Consider the following 25,201-nt stretch of genomic DNA (forward strand, 5'->3'; position numbering starts at 1 on the left):
CTGTTGTTTCAGGGGATCGATTTTGCAGCGTTCACAGGGCACATGTTCCTGGGAGTAACTCTTGTTCTAGTGACGTCCTTTCCATTCCTGAGGCTGCTTTATTGGAACAAAAAACTGTACAACAAGGAACCTGGAGAGATTGTTGGTAAGTTTGTCTTTTTTCATGTCCCATTGCAGGATTTGATGTTGTTGCGCTTGCAGGTATCTCAACCCTTCTGATCCTTTCCAGAGCTGATAAAGCCTACTGCCCCAGCTGAGCCAGGAGGAGTTTGCATTCTGTACTTCATTAGGAGCTTTGAAGGAAACTGATCCGCAGATAGACTAAATCTAATCTTGTTAACACCTGACAAACGGCACACTAAAACTGAGCCATTTGTTAAGAAGTAACAATTTTTTCCCCTATAGATAAATACAGTATTTGACAAATCTTTGATTTACTCCCATTAAGCTTATACAGTATCCCAAGACTGCTAGCGGTTTCATCCTCCATGCATTTCATTTTTTACAGTATCTTATTTGATAGCGCTCAATGCTTGCAGTAAATGGGTAGACAGGAATGCACTTTTCAATTACAGTACCTTCGGTCTGGGTTCGGTACAGTCCTGTTAAAATGGTGTGGTGCAGCATTCATGCAGATGCAAATACAAAGCACCTTTGTACAGTGTGTGCCGTCTCTAGAGGATGGAATGAAAGGACATTTTAAAATTGTTCTTGAAACTTTTTCAAACACATACCTTCTAATTATTGATTGTGTCTCATCTAAGAGTAAACCCCCCAGGAGCAGTGATCAAGTTTAGATTTCTGGAAGTTATTCAGAAATGTTCAGTTACTTCTGTCTTGAGTTTCAGAAACAGTGATGTCATATCATGATCAGGTACCGTTAGGTTTATAATAAAAAATGCGAAAAATAACTTTTAAAATGTGTTTCATTCCTTATTGGGGGCTATACGTACTGTCACAAACAAATGAACCATAATGTGAAATAAAACACCCTCAGTTTTAATATTGCTTTCATTTCACTTATTTATTTTCATTTACAATCTTTATTTTGATCAATACATTTATGAAGAGACCCCTCACATTGAAATTATTAAAAACAATAGAGGAAGAAAGGAACAAAGATTTATAACCGTTGCAGTGCTCATTATTCCCAGCAGGGAAAACTGCCCACAAATAAACTCAAATACCCCCTCTCCCCTCCATCCCTCAATCACACGACTGGAATGACCCTCCCCTTCCCTCTGTCCCTCTCTCCTCCATCCCTCAATCACACGACTGGAATGACCCTCCCCTTCCCTCTGTCCCCCTCTCTCCTCCATCCCTCAATCACACGACTGGGATGACCCTCCCCTTCCCTCTGTCCCCCTCTCTCCTCCATCCCTCAATCACACGACTGGAATGACCCTCCCCTTCCCTCTGTCCCCCTCTCTCCTCCATCCCTCAATCACACGACTGGAATGACCCTCCCCTTCCCTCTGTCCCCCTCTCTCCTCCATCCCTCAATCACACGACTGGAATGACCCTCCCCTTCCCTCTGTCCCCCTCTCTCCTCCATCCCTCAATCACACGACTGGAATGACCCTCCCCTTCCCTCTGTCCCCCTCTCTCCTCCATCCCTCAATCCTTCCCTTTCCATCTAATGAGAAACCTAATTGCTGTTGGGGTTACATTACCACAAAAAAAAAAAAAAAATCCAGCAGTCCTAAAAAACCTTTGTGGGGGAAACAAAGAAGGGTAATCCGCTTTCATTCAGGGCGGGTGTTTAATTTGAGCATTACTGAGAGACTCCCCAAGCAGTGCAAGAGACATGCAGCAAGCTGTATAAAGCTGTGACAGTAACTACCCAAGAGACTGAAGCTTCACTTTGTGTTGGGGAGACAACACCAGCTAGCGCTTGCAGACACAGCTTCCAAACAAGCTGCTAGGCTCCTGAGGCAATAATCCATATCTCGCCATTGTTCTGTAATTCTGTAAATTAAAAATAATACAAATCATCAAATCAAAAGCAAAGATGAAATGCAATTGGTGCGACTACAGGTAAGCTGTATTAACATGCAACATTGCAAATCATACAGAAATATAGCATTCTATGCTTTGAAGTTCTCCGAGCTAGACTTTTAAAGATACAGTATCTGCACATAAAAGGGAATGCTCCCTTCAATGTCAGCCAAGTGCTCGCTTTGTGTTTTTCCACTGTATCAATGAATTATAAATAGGACTGGTTGTGTTGCCTCTGTGTTCATGAACTGCAGATAGAAGACAAATACTGTATGCAGTGCAATGTAACAATGAAGTGATATTATATAGAAAAGATTACTAAACTCTTAGACAAGACTGCAGATCTCCATGGATTTCACATACCGGAGGCGGTAATGGTGTGTGTAAAAGTAAAGCTGTCTCGTGTGTATGTGTTCAGTGCAGCAATGTCCACACTGAAGAGCTCCTGCATAGTGTATTGGTCTCGGCTTCCATGTGCAGACTCTCCTCTTGATGGCACTCTTTGCTCTGCTCAGAATCAGACACATGACAATCGGCTTTAGTTCAAATGAAACTGCTGACAGAAGCATGGTGTGGCAATTCCAGCTGTGTGAACGCTCACATAAAAACACACCTTACAAAACCCTTTATTCACTGGCTTGTTGCAAACGTAAAATATATTTAATATATACCACATGCACGTGCTTTTCAGCTTTGTCATTATTTTCACTAGATATATATATTAGGGCTGTCACTCGATTTAAGATTGATCGGTTAATTTAGTCTTTGTTTGGCTTTCTTCATGCTACAGTTGTAGTCAAAAGTTTACATACCCCAATGGAAATTTATAATTTGTAGAAATTTCTTGAAAACAAATAATGTAGCAAAAGTTTTGTTTTTGTGGATGAGGAAAGAAAGTTACAGGAAGTAGATGTCTACAATTATTTATTTCAGCTTCCTTTTTTTTTTTTTTTTTTTAATACATTTATACAAATTATACATTTCCATTGGGGTATGTACATTTTTTACTATGTGTGTAATATATATATATATATATATATATATATATATATATAATATATATATATATATACGTATCAATGTATGTTGACAAAGTGCAATAATACTGTATTATCTCTCTCGATGCACAACTGAGAAATCACACCATGAAGTCTAATCTGTTAATCATGGCTTGTATATTGATTTTGTTTCTCTGCACAGCCCTTATCCTGACATTATTTAAATGTGTGTAGACTAATGGGTTCCTGATAGAGATTGGGCATGCCAGCTGTACAGGCCCATTGAAACCCAGCATGCCTTTCAGCTTGGGGCAGGACGTGCTGCAGAGCCCCTGTGCTTGTGGCTGGCTAATGCAAATTAAACAAGTCCATGAAGTTCATCACGCTGAGCAATACATCAAGCAGCAGCACCTGACCTCCTTACCAGTCATGTGGTGCCGGGGATCCTAAATCCAGCGCAGTGTGTGCTGTTTGCTCTGTACATGTACTGTGATGGGAATGCTGTGCTAGACGTTATTAATGGCACTAGCTTGATTGCACACCAACTCTTAATTGGTGCAGTGTTTTGAACGGAATGGAACAATTTGAACAGGCTACACTCTTTAACATTCACATCAGTACTGTATGTGCGCAGATGGAAATAAGACCCCTATTGCACAGCAGTTTCACCCATTCCAGGTTTTGCTACAAGCTTGATTAGCCGCAGTGTGTATAGGTAACAAGCACAGGTGTGTCTTGTTAAACTCCTAATACAACCAGGAAGGGCTCAAACTGTTCTGCAATGGGAGTCTTATTTCCATCCCTGACGTTAAAGTACACTGATGATTTGTATCCACACAATGCCACCCATTAATTCCTTGGCAGAAGCAAAAGGCCAAATATTGCTGAATATAAAGCAAAATGGAAAATAAGTGTTATGTTACAAAACTAGTAACTGGCAAGTCAGAAATGTAATTCCATTTAAAGAGCAACTTGCTGGTCTAATTGACCCTGAGCTTGCTCTCATGCAAAATAGTATGACCCGTTGATGGAGAGACGGCACCAAAGCCAGAGGAGACCATGCTCTATACTCGCACATCCATTTGAACCAGTTTCTAATGCTTCCAGAGATTAAGCCTCTAGGCATTTTGTGTTCAGATGCAACTGCTGTTCCTGCCCTAACATAATGAATTATCGGTTCATTGCAGTGTGTGAGACATTCTCTCTTAAAATACTCTAAAGTGATTCTAGTTTACAATGCTGCTCCTTGAATTGTCTTGTAGTGTATTTAATATCCTTGAACAGAAATGAATTGAACTTTTGATGTATCCCGATTTAGAATCCAAGAAAACCAAGATACATTTGAAATTAGTGACAAATAAAGCCAGAGCTGTTGATGATGCTGCCTGTCTGTGTTTCTCCAAGTTTGTTTTTAGTATACTTTTCTGTATTATAGTAAACATGCAGTGTAATCTGTACAATATCTGCTTGATTTTGTATATGCCACTTTCCTTGTTGTCACCTGTGTTTACTGTTGTGTTCAGAACTAAAGCATGAAATCCATGTGTGGAGACTCACGGCTCAGCGCATTAACCCTGCCAGTCGTGAAGAGACTGCTGTGAAGTGTCTCTTGATGCACAAAGTGCTGACTCTGGAGAGCCTGCTGAGGAAGAAGCTGCAAACATTTCAAAGGTAACATGACTTTTATTATTCATGTCTTCATCTGTGCTGGATGGCATGCAGATACCTGTGTTCTGTGAAGGAAAACGTCACATATCAAATACATGTACTTTTATATATAACTTTGATACAGTGCTCCAGTCATCAAATGCATTACAACTGAGCCCAAACCCCAATATTTATTTACATTCAGGACAAATTAACATCAGAAAATGTTGCCAGATTGAATTTTCATTCGCAGTAAATAATTGATTCCATTGCATAAAACAGTACAGCGAATGCATGACTTTAAGCATTTCTAGCACTGAGTAATCGCTGCATTCGACCTGATTTTCTCAAGGTATATGCACAAAAACAAACATTCCTAGTAACAAACAAAGACACATGTCTGAGTCCTTTAATGAGTTGTGTTTTCAAATGGTGTTGTTTTATATTTAATTGCCTTCTCCTGTAAACACCTTGCTAAATATAGCCTGTTGAATCCTATCAGATGCATAAATTCAGGCATGATTTATCCTTATTCATTATGCATCCAGTTAGGAAATATAATTCTGTAGCCTCAATTCATACTTCAGTCTCCTCTTCATAAGCCGACTTCATATGTTAAGATCAGTCTAATGGGACCCTACACTTTCATGTGTGACCTAATGTGGTGTCATTGTTATGGTCCTGTCACTTTTGTTTTCCAGATTAGAGACCTTCTACGTTGATGTATTCACTGTATATTCAGCAGTGCGTTGATGTAGAAAAATATGACATTTTGTGATTGTAAATAGTGTATTTCTTTCCATAACTTTATCATCCACAGAATAGAAATTACACAAGTGTGGTGTGCATTGTATGTTTTTATTCATTCACAATCCAGAAGCATAGACTGCCATAATAAGGTATCAATTCCATCTAACAAGATGCTCTGTGTATATTCTGCCATCCGTTCAAGTCTTGCTAGACATTCTGACATGAATAATTTCCACCATCATTTCCTAATATTTAACACACAGTGTTATGCAGAACACTGCTGCATCCTGTCAATATATTTAACACACAGTGTTATGCAGAACACTGCTGCATCCTGTCAATATATTTAACACACAGTGTTATGCAGAACACTGCTGCATCCTGTCAATATATTTAACACACAGTGTTATGAAGAACACTGCTGCATCCTGTCAATATATTTAACACACAGTGTTATGAAGAACACTGCTGCATCCTGTCAATATATTTAACACACAGTGTTATGCAGAACACTGCTGCATCCTGTCAATATATTTAACACACAGTGTTATGCAGAATATATATATTTGCCAGTGATTTAAGCTATGTTCAAATTGGCCTCATTTTGTTTCAGGCAAATTTCACAGGAAGATAAAAATTGGGAAACTAATATTCAAGAACTGCAAAAAAAGGTAAGAAACAAACTGGCTACTGTGACTTGAGTTTTGAGAGATCAGTCATCTCTCACCACTGGTTCCATGAGGAAGTCTGCCTTTTATTAAAGGTAGAGCATTTCAGATGTGACAGTGTTTAGATCCTCTTTATTAAAGGTGAGCATTTCAGATGTGACAGTGTTTAGATCCTCTTTATTAAAGGTATTGCATTTCAGATGTGACAGTGTTTAGAGCCTCTTTATTAAAGGTAGAGCGTTTCAGATGCGACAGTGTTTTGATTCTCTTTATTAATGGTAGAGTGTTTCAGATGTGACAGTGTTTAGAGCCTCTTTATTAAAGGTATTGCATTTCAGATGTGACGGTGTTTAGAGCCTCTTTATTAAAGGTAGAGCGTTTCAGATGTGACAGTGTTTAGACCCTCTTTATTAAAGGTAGAGCGTTTCAGATGCGACAGTGTTTAGAGCCTCTTTATTAAAGGTAGAGCGTTTCAGATGTGACAGTGTTTAGAGCCTCTTTATTAAAGGTAGAGCGTTTCAGATGTGACAGTGTTTAGATCCTCTTTATTAAAGGTATTGCATTTCAGATGTGACAGTGTTTAGATCCTCTTTATTAAAGGTAGAGCGTTTCAGATGCGACAGTGTTTAGATCCTCTTTATTAAAGGTATTGCATTTCAGATGTGACAGTGTTTAGATCCTCTTTATTAAAGGTAGAGCGTTTCAGATGTGACAGTGTTTAGATCCTCTTTATTAAAGGTATTGCATTTCAGATGTGACAGTGTTTAGAGCCTCTTTATTAAAGGTAGAGCGTTTCAGATGTGACGGTGTTTAGATCCTCTTTATTAAAGGTATTGCATTTCAGATGTGACAGTGTTTAGAGCCTCTTTATTAAAGGTAGAGCGTTTCAGATGTGACGGTGTTTAGATCCTCTTTATTAAAGGTAGAGTGTTTCAGATGTGACAGTGTTTAGATCCTCTTTATTAAAGGTAGAGCGTTTCAGATGTGACAGTGTTTAGATCCTCTTTATTAAAGGTATTGCATTTCAGATGTGACAGTGTTTAGATCCTCTTTATTAAAGGTATTGCATTTCAGATGTGACAGTGTTTAGATCCTCTTTATTAAAGGTAGAGTGTTTCAGATGTGACAGTGTTTAGAGCCTCTTTATTAAAGGTATTGCATTTCAGATGTGACAGTGTTTAGATCCTCTTTATTAAAGGTAGAGTGTTTCAGATGTGACAGTGTTTAGATCCTCTTTATTAAAGGTAGAGCGTTTCAGATGTGACAGTGTTTAGATCCTCTTTATTAAAGGTATTGCATTTCAGATGTGACAGTGTTTAGAGCCTCTTTATTAAAGGTAGAGCGTTTCAGATGTGACAGTGTTTAGAGCCTCTTTATTAAAGGTATTGCATTTCAGATGTGACAGTGTTTAGATCCTCTTTATTAAAGGTAGAGCATTTCAGATGTGACGGTGTTTAGATCCTCTTTATTAAAGGTATTGCATTTCAGATGTGACAGTGTTTAGAGCCTCTTTATTAAAGGTAGAGTGTTTCAGATGTGACTGTGTTTAGATTATATACCTCTGTTTCTGAATCCACTGTCAACCAGAGCCCCTTTTCTTGTCATTATTGTTTGACTCATGTCAGCATCGATTAGTGCTGCATCCCTGGGTTACGCTTGCTAACATTACACACCTCGGTAACATGTAAAGCTGTTTTTTTTGTGTTTCTTTCCACAGCACAGAATAACAGACACAATCCTCCTGGTCAAATGCATCAGTGTTCTGGGAGTTGTAATCCTCATGTTCTTTCTCAATTCCTTTGTTCCAGGCATTTATCTTGATCTTGGTAAGTGTCTTGTATTAATATTACTGAGGAAACAGATACTTACATAAACAGGATTGTCCTTGTATCTCGACTGCATACTTATAGGGTCCATGTAGTAATTATACGATAAGGCTTCCTTTTTTAAACAGTGTTCAGGCAATCCATAATTACAAGGCAATAATTAAATGTAGGTAATTACATGGCTAGCTTTCCAACTGCTCCACTAAATCATGGGAATTATGTTTTTTTTTTTTTTTAAACAAGTAGTAGTTTTTTTAAAACACACTTTTTTCTTTAATATATACACATTGGGAATTGGAGATGCATAAAATAGTGTGTTGCCCACAAATATTTCAAAAATACCTCAATTGAATGATAAAATGGCAGTACATAGTTTGTACTACACTCCAGTAAAACTACAGAGATGGGAGTGATTCTAAGAATTTGTGTGTTCTGTGCCGCCTGATACCCGGCACTCTTGGTCACGCGCTTTGCTTGGACTTGGTCTTGCTCTTCTTCATATGACTCTGTCTTGTCCAATTCTACATACATTTTGGCTTGGAATTAAACAGAACTTAAATTACATGATTGGTGCATCAAATTGTTTCTGCCCAAGAATTTGTATACCAGGGATGTGTCAAGCGATCAAGTTCGACTTGACCAAAAACACACTGTGGCATTATTTTCTTTTGAGAAGAAAAGGCTACATTTTTGACTCTCTCCCTCACAAGAATTAGCACAGAGCATTAGTAAATCCTTCTTAGAAAAGTCTATTAAGAAAATGTGTTAACCTTACTGACCATTAACTAAAGACTTATGTCTCAAGTAATAACAAGAACATACTATGTTATAAATACTCTGTTGGTGTATCTAGGTGAAAAGATATTTAAAGATCACGTTTCTTCTCCAAACATGGTCATATTACTGAAGCTCTGTGTGTGGATGAGGTACAACAGTAGGGGTAATAATTTAGAGATGCTGTGTATGTTTGGTTTAACTAATAAGCTGGCTTATTTTCTTTTATGCAGCTAGATAACCCATGGTGATCGTTCATCTTTATAAATTCTATCTTGTATTTGTGCGTGTTCGTGTGTATGCAGACTATGACTGCATGTCTGTGGTCACGTTCCTCCATACGGGCTGTATATAATTACTCTTTTATAGATGCATCTTGGACTTTCCTTACCATACACTCTTGAAGGTGGATGATCATGGTGACTTCATTTCTCATGAGCTTCGGATTGGATTAATACTCTTCCACAGAATTACAGTACCTACCACAACATGTACAGTGGTTATGTCCAGTTAAATTAGCAAATATGTACTGTAATAGAAGTCTGGAAGAATCTCGACCAAACTTTGTAAAAACATATCAAGGTGTAATAAAACATAGTGATTGTAAAGCTCAGAGAGGTATGGTAAAGCTTATTAAACATGGTAAACTATGGTCAATGCAGAGCATAACCATGGAACTGTAGAATTACCATGCAAAATGACTGACTGTGGTAAACTTGAAGGGAAGGTGCCAGCATGGCATCTATAGCATATACCACTTTAGACAAGCGTGGGTAAGGAAAATGCTCGTTTTAAAACACAGCAACACGTATAATACATCTCTAGAGGTGTTATTCATTGAAATAAGGAATATTTACAGGGCCTGTAAATCAATGCATCAAGTCTTGTTTTCTAAGCACGCGGTTATCTTCATTTACTCTTGCAGTGATTTCAATACAAATGCGCCGCTGTAAAGCTAGTTATTGGGGCTTTGTTCAAAACTAGCTCCCTGTGTGGGCCTGTGAGATACACCCTGGTGATGTCACACCTAACAGCATATGACCTTTTCCTTGTATTGCTTGGCTAGTGTTTTATGTGCTAAAAACAAAAACGCCACTAACTGTAGAAATTCACACTTCCTTAATGAGATGTCACAATGGCAGATTGTGCTTGCACCTGCCTCTTGGTCATAATTCAAGCATATGCTATCTTTTTAAAATTAATAAGATACAGCATGGGACCCTAAGTACTTTACTTCCATTAACACTTGTGGTTAATGCTACGATGACTTCATAATGGGCAACAGTTTATACACTTGAAGAACATGTTGGCATTGCCCTGGAAATGACATTAAATTTTCATTAAATAAACCTGCACTGCTGGATTGCGTCTGCCCTTTAATTCTTAGCCATTTGATTCAGCCCTGGCGTAGTGTAGGATATGTGAAAGTTCTCTGGGAAAATCCTCTGCTCAGTCTGTTGCTCATCAGAATCGTACCAACTGCATACAATTTCATTTCATTGTGTGCTCCCCCATGCCAGAGGAAGTCATGCAATCTGGTTTGAATCCTGGTCACACGGAGTCGCCAGGGCTGGGCCCATAGGTATTGCTTAACTGGTCTTTGCACTCCTAAAGGGTAGAACATTGTCTGTGCAGAGTTTAGCTTATCTCGCCTCAGGGACCCTGTCAGGATGCGAGTGGTGGGAAGGAATGACGGGAAGTCCAAACAGAGGGGCTATGTACAACACTGTTTATTTTCAGTGACAATAGTGAAAATGACAATTGTACTGCCAAACTCCTTCCCACGTTATAGGTTAAATTATGATGTTTAGATCAAATAAGAACACCTAGAATAATTCAACTTAGATTAAATACCAGACCCTTGCAATCAAATGCAAAATTCACCCACTAAAGCAGTTTTTCTACTTGTTCTCCCTGCCTCTGGAATTCCCTGCCTCCAGTTGTCAGAAACTCTAGTACTCTGGAGTAATTTTAAGTGTATTAAAAACATGTTTTTTCCAAGCTTATGGAAAAAATACATTTTCATATTTTAATTAGTATTTTTAAATGTTGTAAATAATGTTTGATATTATAGTTGCATTTTTGCTTGTTTTTTAAAGCGCTTTGGGATGGTTTGCCATAAAAGATGCTGTATAAAAATAAATTGATTTCCGGTAGTTGATGTTTTTTTGTAAAGTGAAACTGTGTTGAGACCACCGGTAGGGTCCCCCCAGCCACCAGACAGAAATCACCTTTGATTTATGCTGGTCTTAAAATTGATCTAAGAAGCCTGAGTGAAAGGTGGCTCGCCGCTCTGGTAAGTATCTCATGAGGATGCAATGGATCTAAGAAGCCTGAGTGAAAGGTGCCTCGCTGCTCTGGTAAGTATCTCATGAGGATGCAATGGATCTAAGAAGCCTGAGTGAAAGGTGGCTCGCCGCTCTGGTAAGTATCTCATGAGGATGCAATGGATCTAAGAAGCCTGAGTGAAAGGTGCCTCGCTGTTCTGGTAAGTATCTCATGAGGATGCAATGGATCTAAGAAGCCTGAGTGAAAGGTGGCTCGCCGCTCTGGTAAGTATCTCATGAGGATGCAATGGATCTAAGAAGCCTGAGTGAAAGGTGCCTCGCTGCTCTGGTAAGTATCTCATGAGGATGCAATGGATCTAAGAAGCCTGAGTGAAAGGTGGCTCGCCGCTCTGGTAAGTATCTCATGAGGATGCAATGGATCTAAGAAGCCTGAGTGAAAGGTGCCTCGCTGCTCTGGTAAGTATCTCATGAGGATGCAGCAGTAAAATCTGAAGCATTGTTTCGGATCAGGTTCAGAAAGAATAGAAGACATGTGTTTTAAGAATTCTGAAATGCACATATCTGCATTACCTAATGGAAAACAAGTGTTTTGCTTCCGTTTTGTGATGTTTGTATTCATGTTTCATACAGGATGGATTGCTATGTTTGGGGCTCTGTGGTTGCTGGTTCTAGCTGACATTCAGGACTTTGAGATAATCCTGCACAGAGTGGAATGGGCAACCCTCCTCTTCTTCGCTGCACTGTTTGTGCTGATGGAGGTAGGGCACATCGCATGGTCTCTGCTTTACACTGCTGCACATGCACAAGTGCACAAGTTACAGGGGAAAGCTGACCCGGATCTTCAGATCCTCTCCAAATTGAAAAAGACTGACAGACGTGTTTGTCTGTGTCCTAATATATATATATATATATATATATATATATATATATATAATATATATATGGAAATCCTGGCCTGTGATTATGGTAAGGTTTTAACCAGAAGCAAAAATAGATTGAACTATTGCCCTCACATCCTTACACCACCGGGCAATAGTCTGTCGTGTGATTGGTTCACATCACTGTCAGTCCCGCCCCTTTTCAAAGGAGCACCCTCCACCTCCACTCGTAAACAAGATAAAATAGCTGAATGGAGAAACTGCTGAATGGCGAATCTGTGACAGAAAATGAATTACAAAACATACTAGAAAAGAAAGGAAAAAACTTGCAGTATGAGCTTCAAAAACAATTCTGTTATTTTATTTGTTTTTTAGTTATTTACTTATGCTTTATCAGCTATATTTAAACAAGATACTGTAAAGCCATAAATATTTGCGACCAAAATATTTGGTGAATCACACACAAAATCTATTTTGCTCCGGAAATGTTCCGGCTCCGGTGCCCTGTTAATGTTGGTGACCTGATATTCGTGCCAAAAATGGTTACTTTTTTTTTTGTTTTCCATACATGAAAAACGCATAATAAAAGGCTCATAAATATTTATGGTTTTACAGGATATAGTCATATTTACTATCCAGCCTTGCCTCTCATTATTATGACTGAGTACTGCAGACTTGGCTAATAGTGGAAAATTAACAAGACTATTGTTACCTCCAGGGTGCAATGCCCTGTCGGTAACAATAGTCTTCCCTCAGGTCAATAATTTTCCACTATAGCCCTCCTCTCCAGTCCATATTTACTATATACAGTATATACTTCAATGGAAAGATTCCACGCGTGAGGGATACAATCTCTGATCACTCCATCAGCTATTAACAAAATGTTGTTTAAAGTAAATGTCAACCTTTTTTAATAAGATGTCAATTGAGGAATGGCTAAATCAAAACATCCCAGAAAGTTCAAGGACCTCTGAGATGTCTGCAGGCGCTGTGAGATGTCTGCAGGCGCTGTGAGTAGTACAGAGAGAAGTACTGTCAGACAAACTGAACCGGTTTCTTCATCAAGCTTTTCCGAAGGGCACACTGCTTCTGCTGTCCAAGTACTAGCCAACTTTCCCGGAAGCATTTTTAGTAAATGCTCGATACCTGGAAATATTCAAATCAATTACCAAGGAAAAGACTAATTATAATAATAATAATAATTATTATTACAATCTTTTGTTCTCTGTTTTTAAAAACGCTTTTTTGTACACATTTTATAGAGAAGTTCGTTGTTATGGAGGACTATATTTATAGAACGTTCATTTTAGAGTGCTTATGTGGCAGGAAACGTTAAAAAAAAAAAAAAAAAAAAAAAAAAAGGAAAACATAAATAAATTCATTTAAAATCAATAATAATTATAGATAATTGTGCTGTAAGTATATAAGCAATAAGAATATATATATATATACACACACGCACCGTATGGTGATTACAGTAAACTCATTTCCACAGCGTCCCAGGCAGAACACTTGATTACACATCTGCCTTGGTTGCCTTGCCGTTTTATTGTGGAAGATTAAATTATCAGCCTGGGGTTAAGGAAAGGATGAGGGTTAGTGATAGACTTCCCAAAGAGGTCACATTTCTATTTGGGATTCTAGCATAGAAACAACAAACAAATAGAACAACAAATAAATCTCAAGACCGCTACAACGACACAAGCCAGTAATCAGGATCTCGCGACAGCAAGTGCGTTTATTCTTAAACCTTGTCAGAGAGCACCAGGACTCTACTGTTTGTCAATGGGCTCAGTATTACCGTGTTTTTTTGGAGTCATAATCCACTTTGTTATAATAAACCTTACTGGCTTACCAGGTTACATAATGCAGCTTGACATCATTGCTTGTTTTGTAAGCCAACAACCTAACCGAGAAATTAATGTTACCGTTGCTCTTTTAATGAAAATTAATTAAGTGTTGTGGTTATTAGGAACATCTATTACAGCTTACTAAAGCAGTTAGTAATCTCTGTGCTTCTCATAAGCACACACACATGGACATAAACATAATCTGTAGTCCCACTGGTAACCAAAACCCGAGTCAAGAGTAAACAAAGATAACGGCTGCCAACTAGAATACAGGACATATGGGTTATTGTATTACTGCCAGGAGCAGGAGACTGCACAGCTAGGCCACATTGAGCAACACATTCAGAACTCGGTCTGGTACTTTATAGAGAGCAGTTAATCCCTCACATGGGTTCGGCTTGGGTTCAGAATAACATGCCACTTTTTATTGTGAAAAACTGATCCAACACAAAGTGTGGAAATGCATTGATCCAAGTTGCTTTTTGGTTAATTGTTGATTGTTGTAAATCTTTAGGCATTGGCCCAGCTGCAGCTGATTGACTACATTGGAGAGCAGACAGCTGTATTGATAAAGGTAACTGTTAATATAATGCCAAACATGTTGATAACCTTGTCTACCCGCCATCAAGCAAGAACAATAAAATATCACCAATCTGTACAGCAAAAAAATATAGTAGTCATCCAGCATCATAAAAGAAAACTATTGAAAGTTAATCAAGGCCATTTTGACGACTTCGATTCTCTCTCTGGTGGTTAATTTCCCTTCCCTTTGTGGATAAGACGATGTGTCCTACACCAGGGCTTCTGTATCTCAATAAAGAACAAGTTTTAAAAGCTGTAGAATGTATTACAATGAATTCCAGTCGGATTGACATGTCAGGTTCCGTTTGGACTGTAAGATTTCAATGTGGATAACGATATATGACAGCCAGTGCACTTCCCTGATTTTCCTTTGTAGAATCTAAAGTCAAAACATAATGAGAGAGGATATCGTGGATCTGTTTCCCCAGTGCAAGCGAACAGAACTGGGGCCGTAATATTCCCATGTAATATTCACCACATGCTGTCCAAGGAAACTGTACACTTCACTGACCTCCAACATGTCAAAGGGGCTGTCTGATGCATTGTTTTACACTGAAGCGTCAAACAGATTGTCTGTGGTTCATATTTATAACAGTCATGCCTTTCCCCTTCAGGGCTGTCTAAAATCGAGATGGTTTCATCTCTGTGAGTTTCTCTGGGTAATAGAAGTCCAAATTGAAAATGTAACTGTACTTGTTTTCCCAGGCCTTTGGGCTTTCCTTCAGCTGCTGCATGTCCTTTAAAGTGCTTTGAGATTGTCAGGCATACAAACACACAGTAAAAGCTGAAGATGTACAGGGGTTGGATCTGATGAGCCTGGAAGATATGTTGCTGTTACCCAGTGATTACCTGCCTCTAATTCCTTCAAGCAGTCGGAAATGAGAATCTGCAGCCAAGACATTTCTCCAGAATGGCTCTTAGAATCACTTCAGCTGCCTGTGCTGTCTCGAATACCGAAACTGCACTTTTTATGTAATAAATACCACCTGTTGAATGCCGTTTGCAAAGCAGATGAATTGGCTGTGGTTACAGACAGTCCATGTTTTGTCCAACAAGGCAATATTCTCTTCTCTCTTTCCTAGGCTGTGCCTGAAGACCAGCGGCTGGCAGTCGCTGTCATCTTGGTGGTCTGGGTTTCTGCTCTGGCATCGTCCCTCATTGACAACATCCCATTCACGGCCACAATGGTGAGATGGAACTAATAACATTGACCACAAGCAGTTAATGCATTTCAAAGGGAAACCAGAGTCTTCCAGACCACCTTGCAACGCTTAAAACAAACACCTTACATTACCTTTGCTGTGTCCTGTGCTGTTCGTTTAAATACATTTGGAACAACATTATAAGGATGTTACACAAGGCACTCTAGGCACTATATACTGTAGTGTAATAATTGTACAATGTCTTGATTTCTTTATTTATTGTCAGTTGTCTCCAGTCCCCCCGCAGGTATAATGTGTAGAATACTAATGTTCACACGATTTCATAAAACCTGCCACAACTGTTTATTTCTCAAGCGTGCAAACACGTGAGCAGAAACGACTGGTACTGTTCCCTGCCTTGTAAAAATTAATCCCATTAAAAAAACTAAAAAAGTCGTCATAAAGAGGACTGTCAAATCAATTTGAATTGAGACTTGCAGCGTCTACAATATGTGACTTGTTATTCGAATTGCTAAAAGCCCAAGTACATTCAGCCCTGGTGTAAGCACATTTGTAATTGTAAACTTTCATGAATGACAGTGCAGTGAAGTGAAGTTTGTTGGGGCAGCCCTGGGTCCACCTGTTTGACTATGGATCATACTAATTTCTTCATTGCTCACAATCCGCTGTGCTTCCATTGGCTGACTCCCCATTCACATTGCTTCGGGCTCCACTGTGGATGGAATTTCTTTGTGCCCAGGTGACCTGCTGCTAAAGCTAACCATGTGTAACTCCTGCAGCATTGTTTGAGTAGAAACAGTTGGGAAGGTTTTTGTGATTTTGGCCACTGCGGCGTATCTGTTGCCTGTCGTCACAATTCATTGTTTATGGGGTTGATTCATGACCCGCTTGAGGTGTTTCTGTATTTTTTTTTTTTTTCGTGGTAGTTTTCTGCAAACATTGCCATTCCCGGAATGCACAGGAGTCTTTCTTTATGGACAATGCAGCCATTGCAGGGGCTGCTGCTATCATCTACCTTCTCCTTTCCCATAATTATAATTGCATTGTTGCACACCACACTCACACTGTACTTAGAGTAGCTGGAGTGAATCACAGACGATGGGTACACAATGCACTGTGCAGCGGGGATCTGTCAGTAGATTGTAGTACTTTTTTTTCAGTCCCAGTGTAGCCACTGATTGATCATAAAACGCTTATCCCACCCCCACCCCACCGGCACCCACCACCCAACCCAGGCTCTGGGGTAGATTTGATGAAAACACACAGAATAATGACACAGAGGCAATATTCCTCCAAAGCACATCGCTGTCTCTCTCCCAGGGGATGTTGTCTTTGAAATACATTGATAAATTAGATTCATAAAAATAGAGAGTGAGAATTCAGTTATTGTTTCATAAATATTATTATTATTATTTGTTTATTTAGCAGATGCCTTTTATCCAAGGCTACTTACAGAGACTAGGGTGTGTGAACTATGCATCAGCTGCAGAGTCACTTACAATTACGTCTCATCCGAAAGACGGAGCACAAGGAGGTTAAGTGACCTTCTCAGGGTCACACAATGAGTCAGTGGCTGAGGTGGGATTTGAACCGGGGACCTCCTGGTTACAAGCCCTTTTCTTTAACCACTGGACCACACGGCCTCCTAATGCACAGAATAGATTTTAAAGATGACATCACTCTGGAACGGGAGATCTGTCACTCGGGGAAATCACCCATGTGTCATTATGACATCACTCAGGAACTGGAGACCTGTCACTCAGGGAAATCACCCATGTGTCATTATGACATCACTCAGGAACTGGAGACCTGTCACTCAGGGAAATCACCCATGTGTCATTATGACATCACTCAGGAACTGGAGACCTGTCACTCAGGGAAATCACCCATGTGTCATTATGACATCACTCAGGAACTGGAGACCTGTCACTCAGGGAAATCACCCATGTGTCATTATGACATCACTCAGGAACTGGAGATCTGCCACTCAGGGAAATCACCAATGTGTCATTATGACATCACTCAGGAACTGGAGATCTGTCACCCACGGAAATCGCTCCTATCATTATTCTGCACTTTTATCAAATCAGCCCTAAAGGCAGAATGGTCTTGAAGGCAGATCTTGAAGACATTACTGATTCACAAAGTATGTGCGCCACATGAGTGCGTAAGCGCTGGCTTTCAGTGGAACTCCAGTCTCCGGAGTACAGGAGGTGTCTCTTTCAATGATTGATAGCATTGCTTTTTAAATGCACTAATCCAAATGCACTGAATAGAGGCATTTTATATATCATGTAAACCAATACCAATGGTACAGTGTCATTCCTTTTGCAATGCAATGTATTTGGTTGGAAGCAAGAGGTAAAGCGCTGCTAACAAAGTAATTATTCATTTTGTTGTTTTTCTGCCACTGTAGGCCAACCCAGTGTTTTATAAAATAGACTTTGAAAAAAAAAAAGATTCTTTAAATTTTTGGGATTGTGGTCCACAGTGTCGATTGGCCTATCAGCCGTGTATTCCTAAATTAGATAAACAACCTGACTAGGATCTTACATTTCCAAGACTCTTCTCATCTCTGACTGTGGTATGGGCTTCTACTCTCATCACAACACTTGTTTTCCTATAGACTGAAATCAAATCGTGTGTGTTGAGTGTCAGTGCGGGGACCAGTCTCAACAATTAAAAACAGCAATCTGCATTTCTGGATGGAGAACACCTGTTTCCTGGCTTGAGATTCATTTCCCAGTTGTTTGCAGCTGATAAATGATGTATTGTGACATGTGGATGCACAAAAGGAACAGCAAGGTGCAGTGTGTGTGTGAAACAATCCAGGGATTTCAATTACTAAGCAGAGGCACCAAGCTTTGAGATTGTGCAACAGGCGTGGAAATGGACGCTCGGTGGAGCCGTTGACATGATCTTCAGAAGAGTTGTGTCTGCCTGATTACATGGTTTCATTTCCTAGTAGCTGTTTTTAATTACATATTCACGCAGGAGAAAGTCTGCTCTCAACCCTTTATTTTTAGCAGAAAAAACAAAAGTAAATAGAGGGATATATCATTTGTAAAAACTCTTAGATCTTCAATCTGCTTTTTCTATTAGCTTCTGTATATAATGGTGCATGTTAGGTCATGGCACACACACCTCTAGACATAATCTCACTGCTGAGCTCTACCTGTGAACTAACCCTGACACGCCTGTAAGGATCATCGAAGGCTACACAGATACACTGGGGCCCAGCTGCAGTCGTGGGAGTTACTTGTTATTCTACTGGACCAGCCCGGACCAAGGAACAAGGCTTTCATAAAGTGGGGTACATTGTGAGCTGGCATAATGATCTGTGTCTGGAACAACATCAGAACTCACACCAAGAAATGAATCTGTTTCTTCCTCATAGTGGAACAGCGTTCTCAAAGTTCAGCTTCACATACATGCAATTAGGTGGGATATATAAGAAAGGCACTTGAGAGTGAGACAAGCTTACCTGAATCCTCTTCTCCTCCGTATCCGAGCTGTCTCCCAGAGCATTAGGTAACTAATCAATGATCTGGTCTGTGTTTAAAACTAGGTGCCACATGTGTTGTGTCTAACGATCAATGTTTACGCTATAGCTGTGTAACTTTTGACTATTGGAATCAATAAATGGAAACTTGCTAACATAGCGATTGGTGTTGCGTGCCCTCGTTTGCAGACATCTCATTGTGTTTCCTGACACACCAACGCCACTGAAAGGTGTAGTTGCAGTGGTTGAGCTTGCTGCCTTGTGAAACTGAGACAATGAGGGCCTCTCCGCTTTGTTGACAGTTACTGTTCTTGAGTACCTTCTGCCTCTGATTGACTGTTGTGATTTATAGAGATGGGCTGGTATGACTTCTTCTTTATCTTCGTGAAGATTGAAGCGCTGGTACATGACTGTTTATAAGGCTATGCTTAGCAATGCCCCAAATTATCTTAATAAATTGCGAATTACCTCCAGTAGTGTGTATAATCTTAGATCTCAGACATTTATTAGTTTTTCAGTTCCTAAAGTTTGTATGAAATTTGATCTTTGGAGTGCACTTCAGGAAGACCTGAAGCTTACTGTCTTGACACCTTTACTGGAGTTTAAACAAACAGTTGACATCCATGCAGCCAAGATATTTGTTTTGGCCAGTGCTCCTAAATTGTTTCTTGTAATTTGATGAACTTGTTTGTATTGGTTATGCTCATTTGAACTTGTGTGTGTGTTTTTTGTGGTTTGTATTATATACCACCTTCTTGACCAGGTCTCCCTGAAAAAGAGATTTGAACCAACTTTCCTGGTTAAAAACCAAATAGAATCTTGTGTCAAAGCCTGTCTCGTGTAAGACAGCTGAGCGAGAAAAACGGCCTGCAATAAGTAAAGAGTGAAAGTCTTTTCAATTCTCCTAATGACTCACTTTGGTATCACTTCAGTTTTTCAGAGTGATTTATGCTGTTTGTCTGTAGCTAAAAAATTTGTTATGTAATTTAATTTCATTTAGCTTTAACAGAAACAGTCTGGATCGCGTAAGACACTGGAAGAACCTATGTTTTACTGAACTGTTACTGCTAATAGTGTTCTGGATGTCTAATTCCATTTGCCCAACGAGTTAATCAACTAGACTCTGCACAAAAGTAACATTTGAGATGTTTTTTTGGGGGGTGTTATCTCCAGCCTGGTAAGAGAATAGATGAGAGTTGAATTTTGAGAATAGCTGGATTGAGATCTCTCTGTACTGTACTGTATCACTGGAAGCATTATTGACTGGACTCATGTGCCTAACAGAACAGCCCAATTGTGAATGCAAGGGGTCAGTGCCAGAGGACCCTCAAAGCATGGCTTTGTTTTGTCAACAGGGTTTTTAGAATGAATGTCAATAATTGTCAAGAATAATCTGGCAGAATGTTTTCAAAATGATTTGAAAACATTCTGCCAGATTTGAAGCTGGTGACTAACTTTCTTTTTGTCCTCAACAGATCCCTGTGCTCATTAATCTAAGTCAGGATGCCGATGTGAACTTACCGCTGAATCCTCTCATTTATGCACTTGCAATGGGAGCTTGTCTTGGAGGTAAGAGACAAGCGCTCCTTCCTACATACAGCTCCCACTCTAGCCTGTCACAAGAGAAGACTGGAACTTCCTGTGCAACAAATAGGATGGTTACTGAGGAGGTCCAGGCAGGATCACACTATCAGTTATAGACAGGCATTGCAATAGGAGGGTTACTGAGGAGATCCGGGCAGGATCACACTATCAGTTATAGACAGGCACTGCAATAGGATGGTTACTGAGGAGATCCGGGCAGGCTCACACTATCAGTTATAGACAGGCACTGCAATAGGATGGTTACTGAGGAGATCCGGGCAGGATCACACTATCAGTTATAGACGGTCACGGCTGCATTCCCTATTTGCCTTTCCAAACCTATTAAAAAAAAAAAAAAAAAACATCATGGCATATATGTGTTTGTGTAAGAGAAAATAATAAACCTTAGAGATGTATCTGCCCATTACCAGCCTGCCACAGGGGGACTATTACAGCAGCTAGTTTATTTTTCTGTGGCAGAACCCAAACTGTAATGAGTTCTTATTAGTCATATTGCTGGCTAGTAGAATCTGACATTATTATTTTCATTCAGCGAGTACCACTTAAAAACAACACCGCTTTCCTGAAGGAAGCAGGAGGGATCCATCGCGTGGCAGTAAATTGGTATATTTAAAAGCAGACAGGAGAGAGAAAAGAGAACTCGTGGTGACAGCTTGGGATTGATTTGAGGAGCTGATGTTCTCATTGCTGAATGAGATTTTTTTTTTCTCTAATATGTAGTGCAGAAAAGTGACTCCTGTTTAAACGGACGTGGTCTCAAGTTGTGCCGCCCGCAGGCAAACTCTGTGTGTGTTCTTGTGGGAGGGAAAGCTGAACAGAATGAAGTTGGCAGGCTTGACATGAGCAATTCACAATTTCAAAAAGGGGATCATTCATTATTGTTGGGACACTATGGAAATACATTGTTGGGACACTATGTTTACACGATTACAATTTCAGAATCAGTAGACATACATTAAGGTCTTCACTGCAGACTTCAAGTGCTGTGTTGATTTGTCTGCGTTTTTAGATTATCACCCTTTTGATTTTTTTAATCCAATACACGGGGGGGAGGGGGGGAGGCTATTATAAAAGCTAGCAGGAAACACTTCAGGAGACTGTAAATGGCTGTTCATGGTAGTTTCATTGTGAGCCTTACAGTAAAATGATTGTATTTCTTTCAGAAAAATAAATTGCGTTTTCATTGTACTGCCTCCTTTGGGGTGCATTTAAAAAAGGAATCGAAATGTGTTCTCGAGTCATTTTAATTGCATGCGTTCTAATATTTCAAGCTTAATACATTGGCATAATGGCCCTTGGTAAACTAGTAGGAAGAACATGTAAAACTATCATTATAATGGCAATGTTTACTACTAGCATTGAATAGAGACAAGCTTGTTGCTGATATCTATTGAACATTAAATCATTACTCTTCTAACCTGATTAATTACACCCCACTTTAAACCCCATTGTGTCTTAAACATGTTCAGCTTCTAAACACATGCTTCAACATAGCTTACAGTTCATGAGTGTGCAATAGATCTAAACATACACTATAACTAAGCCATACAATTCAACACGGCTTTCCCCTGACAAAGAGAGCCATTTCATTTGTAGTGTTACTTCTACAGTCTTTCATTTCAGGTTATATTGTGCGAGACAGGCAGGTTTTATTATTCACACCAGCTTTGTAATCATTTCTCCAGGGAATGGGACACTGATCGGAGCATCTGCCAATGTAGTCTGTGCTGGGATTGCAGAACAGCATGGGTACGGCTTCTCCTTCATGGAATTCTTCAGGTAAATTGATTTGCCTTCAGGAAATAAGAGCATTTGTCAGTCAGGATTCTCCACAAAGCTTACTAAGGATTGTTCTAAAGCAGAACTAACCCTACAGTCCTCTGTTGACTAATTCCCATTCCTTTACTAACCCTACAAAGGAATGGGCTAGTTGAAGAAAGGGCTACCCTTAGGAAAGTTTACTACAGTATTTCTGTAGTTTTCCCATGGTTATAATACCAATTTACCATAGTTTACTCTCTTTTGCCATGTTTATTAATATGCTTTACCATGCTTTCACTGTGCTTTATTACACTCTGCTGTATAGACTAAGCTGTATACTGATGCACAGTATGTAAAGCTCATTATACACTAAGCTGTATACTGATGCACAGTATGTAAAGAGCTTTCACTTTTAAGATCATTGAATGAACCCTGCCACGCATGTGAATGCTTTACACTGAAGCTGGCACTCTTATTAGCAGGCTGTGAATACCATTCAGTGATAAAGTAGGTCAGCTTGAGGTTTGTTTGTTTATTTTATTTTATTTTTTCCCAAAGCCAGCTAATGAAATTGTTCCAACAATGTTTTTTTTCCAGTGACACCTACTAAGCTTGCTACTTGAATAGCATGCAAATAAAGCCATTCTTTTTTTCTCAACGCTGTGATTTGTGTTTGGTAGAGCTGATGGATTTCAGGAGACTGTATTATATCATGCGTGGGATCTATATTTAAAAGAATAATTCTCCTGGAATGTTAGTCATTATTGAAAGCAGATCACCAGTGAACCAGGACACTGCGTAGTTTACTGCTTGCACTAACGCTCTGGAACAGAAAAACAGAGAGGAAACTTTTGTCAACTCTTGTGTGACCTTAGAAATAATAATAATAATAATAATAATAATAATAATAATAATAATCATCTTTTTTTTAAAATCTGTTCATTTGGGGCTCCCGAGTGGCACATCCAGTAAAGGCGCTCCACGTGGAGTGCAGGATGTGCCCTATAGCCTGGAGATCGCAGGTTCGAATGTCACAGCTCCGGGAGTTCCTAGGGGGCGGCGCACAATTGGCTGAGCGCTGCCCGGGTAGGGAGGGCTTAGGTCAGCAGGGGAATCCACGGCTCACCACGCATCAGCGACCCCTGTGGCCGATAGGGTGCCTGTGGTTCTGCAGTGGAGCCGCCAGATCTGTGTTGTCCTCCGGCACTATAGGTCTGGTGGCATTGCTGTGGATCTGCAGTGCGAAAAATGACGGCTTGGAAGGAGCACGTTTCGGAGGACGCGTGTTCCAGCCTCCGTTTCCCGAGTCGGCGGGGGGGTTGCGAGCGGTGAGCCGAGGATACAGATAATAATTGGGCGCATGCTAAACTGGGGAGAAAAACCGGGGTAAAAAAATTGGCGATGACTAAATTAAAAAAAAAAAAAAATAATCTGTTCATTTGATGCTTTCTGCTTGCTACGTTACAGTCATGTTAATTTGTGCTGTTAATTTAATGCATTGGTTCAGGATGCCAATGTTGTCAGTGGCATAAGTCATTCTAACTCAAATGTATTTTAAAAAACACCCGTTTGAACATTCCTTGTGTACCTTAACGGGTTAAAAGTGAACTGAACTGCCTGCAAGCTTCACTGGGTTGTTGAAGAATCAAGCTGAGATGCTTTTCACAGCATGTATGCTTTGCGCTGTATTTTATCAATCGTGTCTGCTCTTAGATGGGATGCGATTATTAGCAGAACAGAATAAAAGGTTAACAACTCCAGATTGAACTGTAAGTCAAGGTGATTTCTCTGACATTTATGAATGTTGTGGCACATTGTTTAGTCCAGTGATGGAAAGCTTTCTTAGACAAAGGAAAACAACTTCAGTCCCTGTGTCTTCTCCAAGGAATACACGTTATTTGAATTTCAAGATGTTTCAGTGTGACTGCTGCACTTACATGGTTTATTACTAATTCATGGAATACTCTCAACACATTTTGCCACATGTGGGCCATCTCAGGGGCCCCCTTATAATAGATAATTTGAATTACAAAGTGAAATGAATTGGGATTTGGGATTTGGCCCAGAATGCATAAGTGTGGTGTCCGCCTACATTGTAGAACAGATTTTGTGTATGATTTTCAAAATGTGCCGCTTCCACTGTTTTTACTGGGCCTGAGGGTGAGTTGCTTTTCATTTCGATTTACAGACATGGTCTTCATTGCTGTTTTGCCAACGCTGTTTGGATTTTGGTCCAGAATTTTGGACAAGGTGTTACAATGATGGAAAAAGTGTGCTGTTAATGTATAATTTTAGTATTAACATATTACTCTGTTTTGGGGTGGCAGAAAATCTATTTCTGTGAGTAAATATACTAAGAAATAGTCAGACGTTAAGGCTATACCACTGCCTTCTTTCTCCTTTAATGCTTGCTTTGGATTTTAAAAACAAATCAGGAACCCGCTGATGCTTCAAGTACATACAGAGGCGAATCTAAAAGAAAACATGATGGCTGTGAGCTGACCTGACAATGCAATCGCAATGTACAGTAGCTCGGTGTGCTTTGTCACTATGTGAGGGACGTAGCCGTGTGAAATGGCTTTGTTGCCCAATAGAATCATTGTGCTATGTATTGCCTTGCTCAACAATACAATAGCACAACAAAGATGTTCCTGAGGTGTGCTAGATGTTTCATTAACATAGCTTAACCCTGCGATGGCTCGGTACCGGTTTTGTAAAGCTTACTATTCGATGAAGGTCAAAACCCAAGTGCAGAACAATGATTGCTTGCATTATTTCAAGTGCCTAATAAGGTTGCCTGCAATTATGGGCCCTTTAAGTAACTGACATTCACTAGTCGCGACTGTCAGAAATGTATTGTCAGGTGATTTGAGTGAACTGGAGGAGAGCAAAGTTTTACCACTCTTTTAGA

At 39.7% G+C, this 25,201-nt stretch overlaps 1 protein-coding gene across 3 annotated transcripts in view; it reads left to right on the forward strand.

The window, feature by feature from the left end:
- Positions 1-25,201, forward strand: part of LOC117406380 (P protein) — a 107,351-nt gene that overhangs the window by 64,683 nt on the left and 17,467 nt on the right. For all 3 annotated transcript variants that reach the window (XM_059030368.1, XM_059030367.1, XM_059030369.1), the window contains 9 exons: positions 13-145; positions 4,520-4,667; positions 6,007-6,064; positions 7,779-7,887; positions 11,580-11,707; positions 14,192-14,251; positions 15,342-15,446; positions 20,400-20,493; positions 22,215-22,308. In XM_059030368.1, coding sequence (XP_058886351.1) covers positions 13-145; positions 4,520-4,667; positions 6,007-6,064; positions 7,779-7,887; positions 11,580-11,707; positions 14,192-14,251; positions 15,342-15,446; positions 20,400-20,493; positions 22,215-22,308 — 929 coding nt within the window. The remainder of the gene's footprint in view (positions 1-12; positions 146-4,519; positions 4,668-6,006; positions 6,065-7,778; positions 7,888-11,579; positions 11,708-14,191; positions 14,252-15,341; positions 15,447-20,399; positions 20,494-22,214; positions 22,309-25,201) is intronic.

Source organism: Acipenser ruthenus, chromosome 9 (genome assembly GCF_902713425.1).
Source record: "Acipenser ruthenus chromosome 9, fAciRut3.2 maternal haplotype, whole genome shotgun sequence".
Lineage (NCBI taxonomy): Eukaryota > Metazoa > Chordata > Actinopteri > Acipenseriformes > Acipenseridae > Acipenser > Acipenser ruthenus.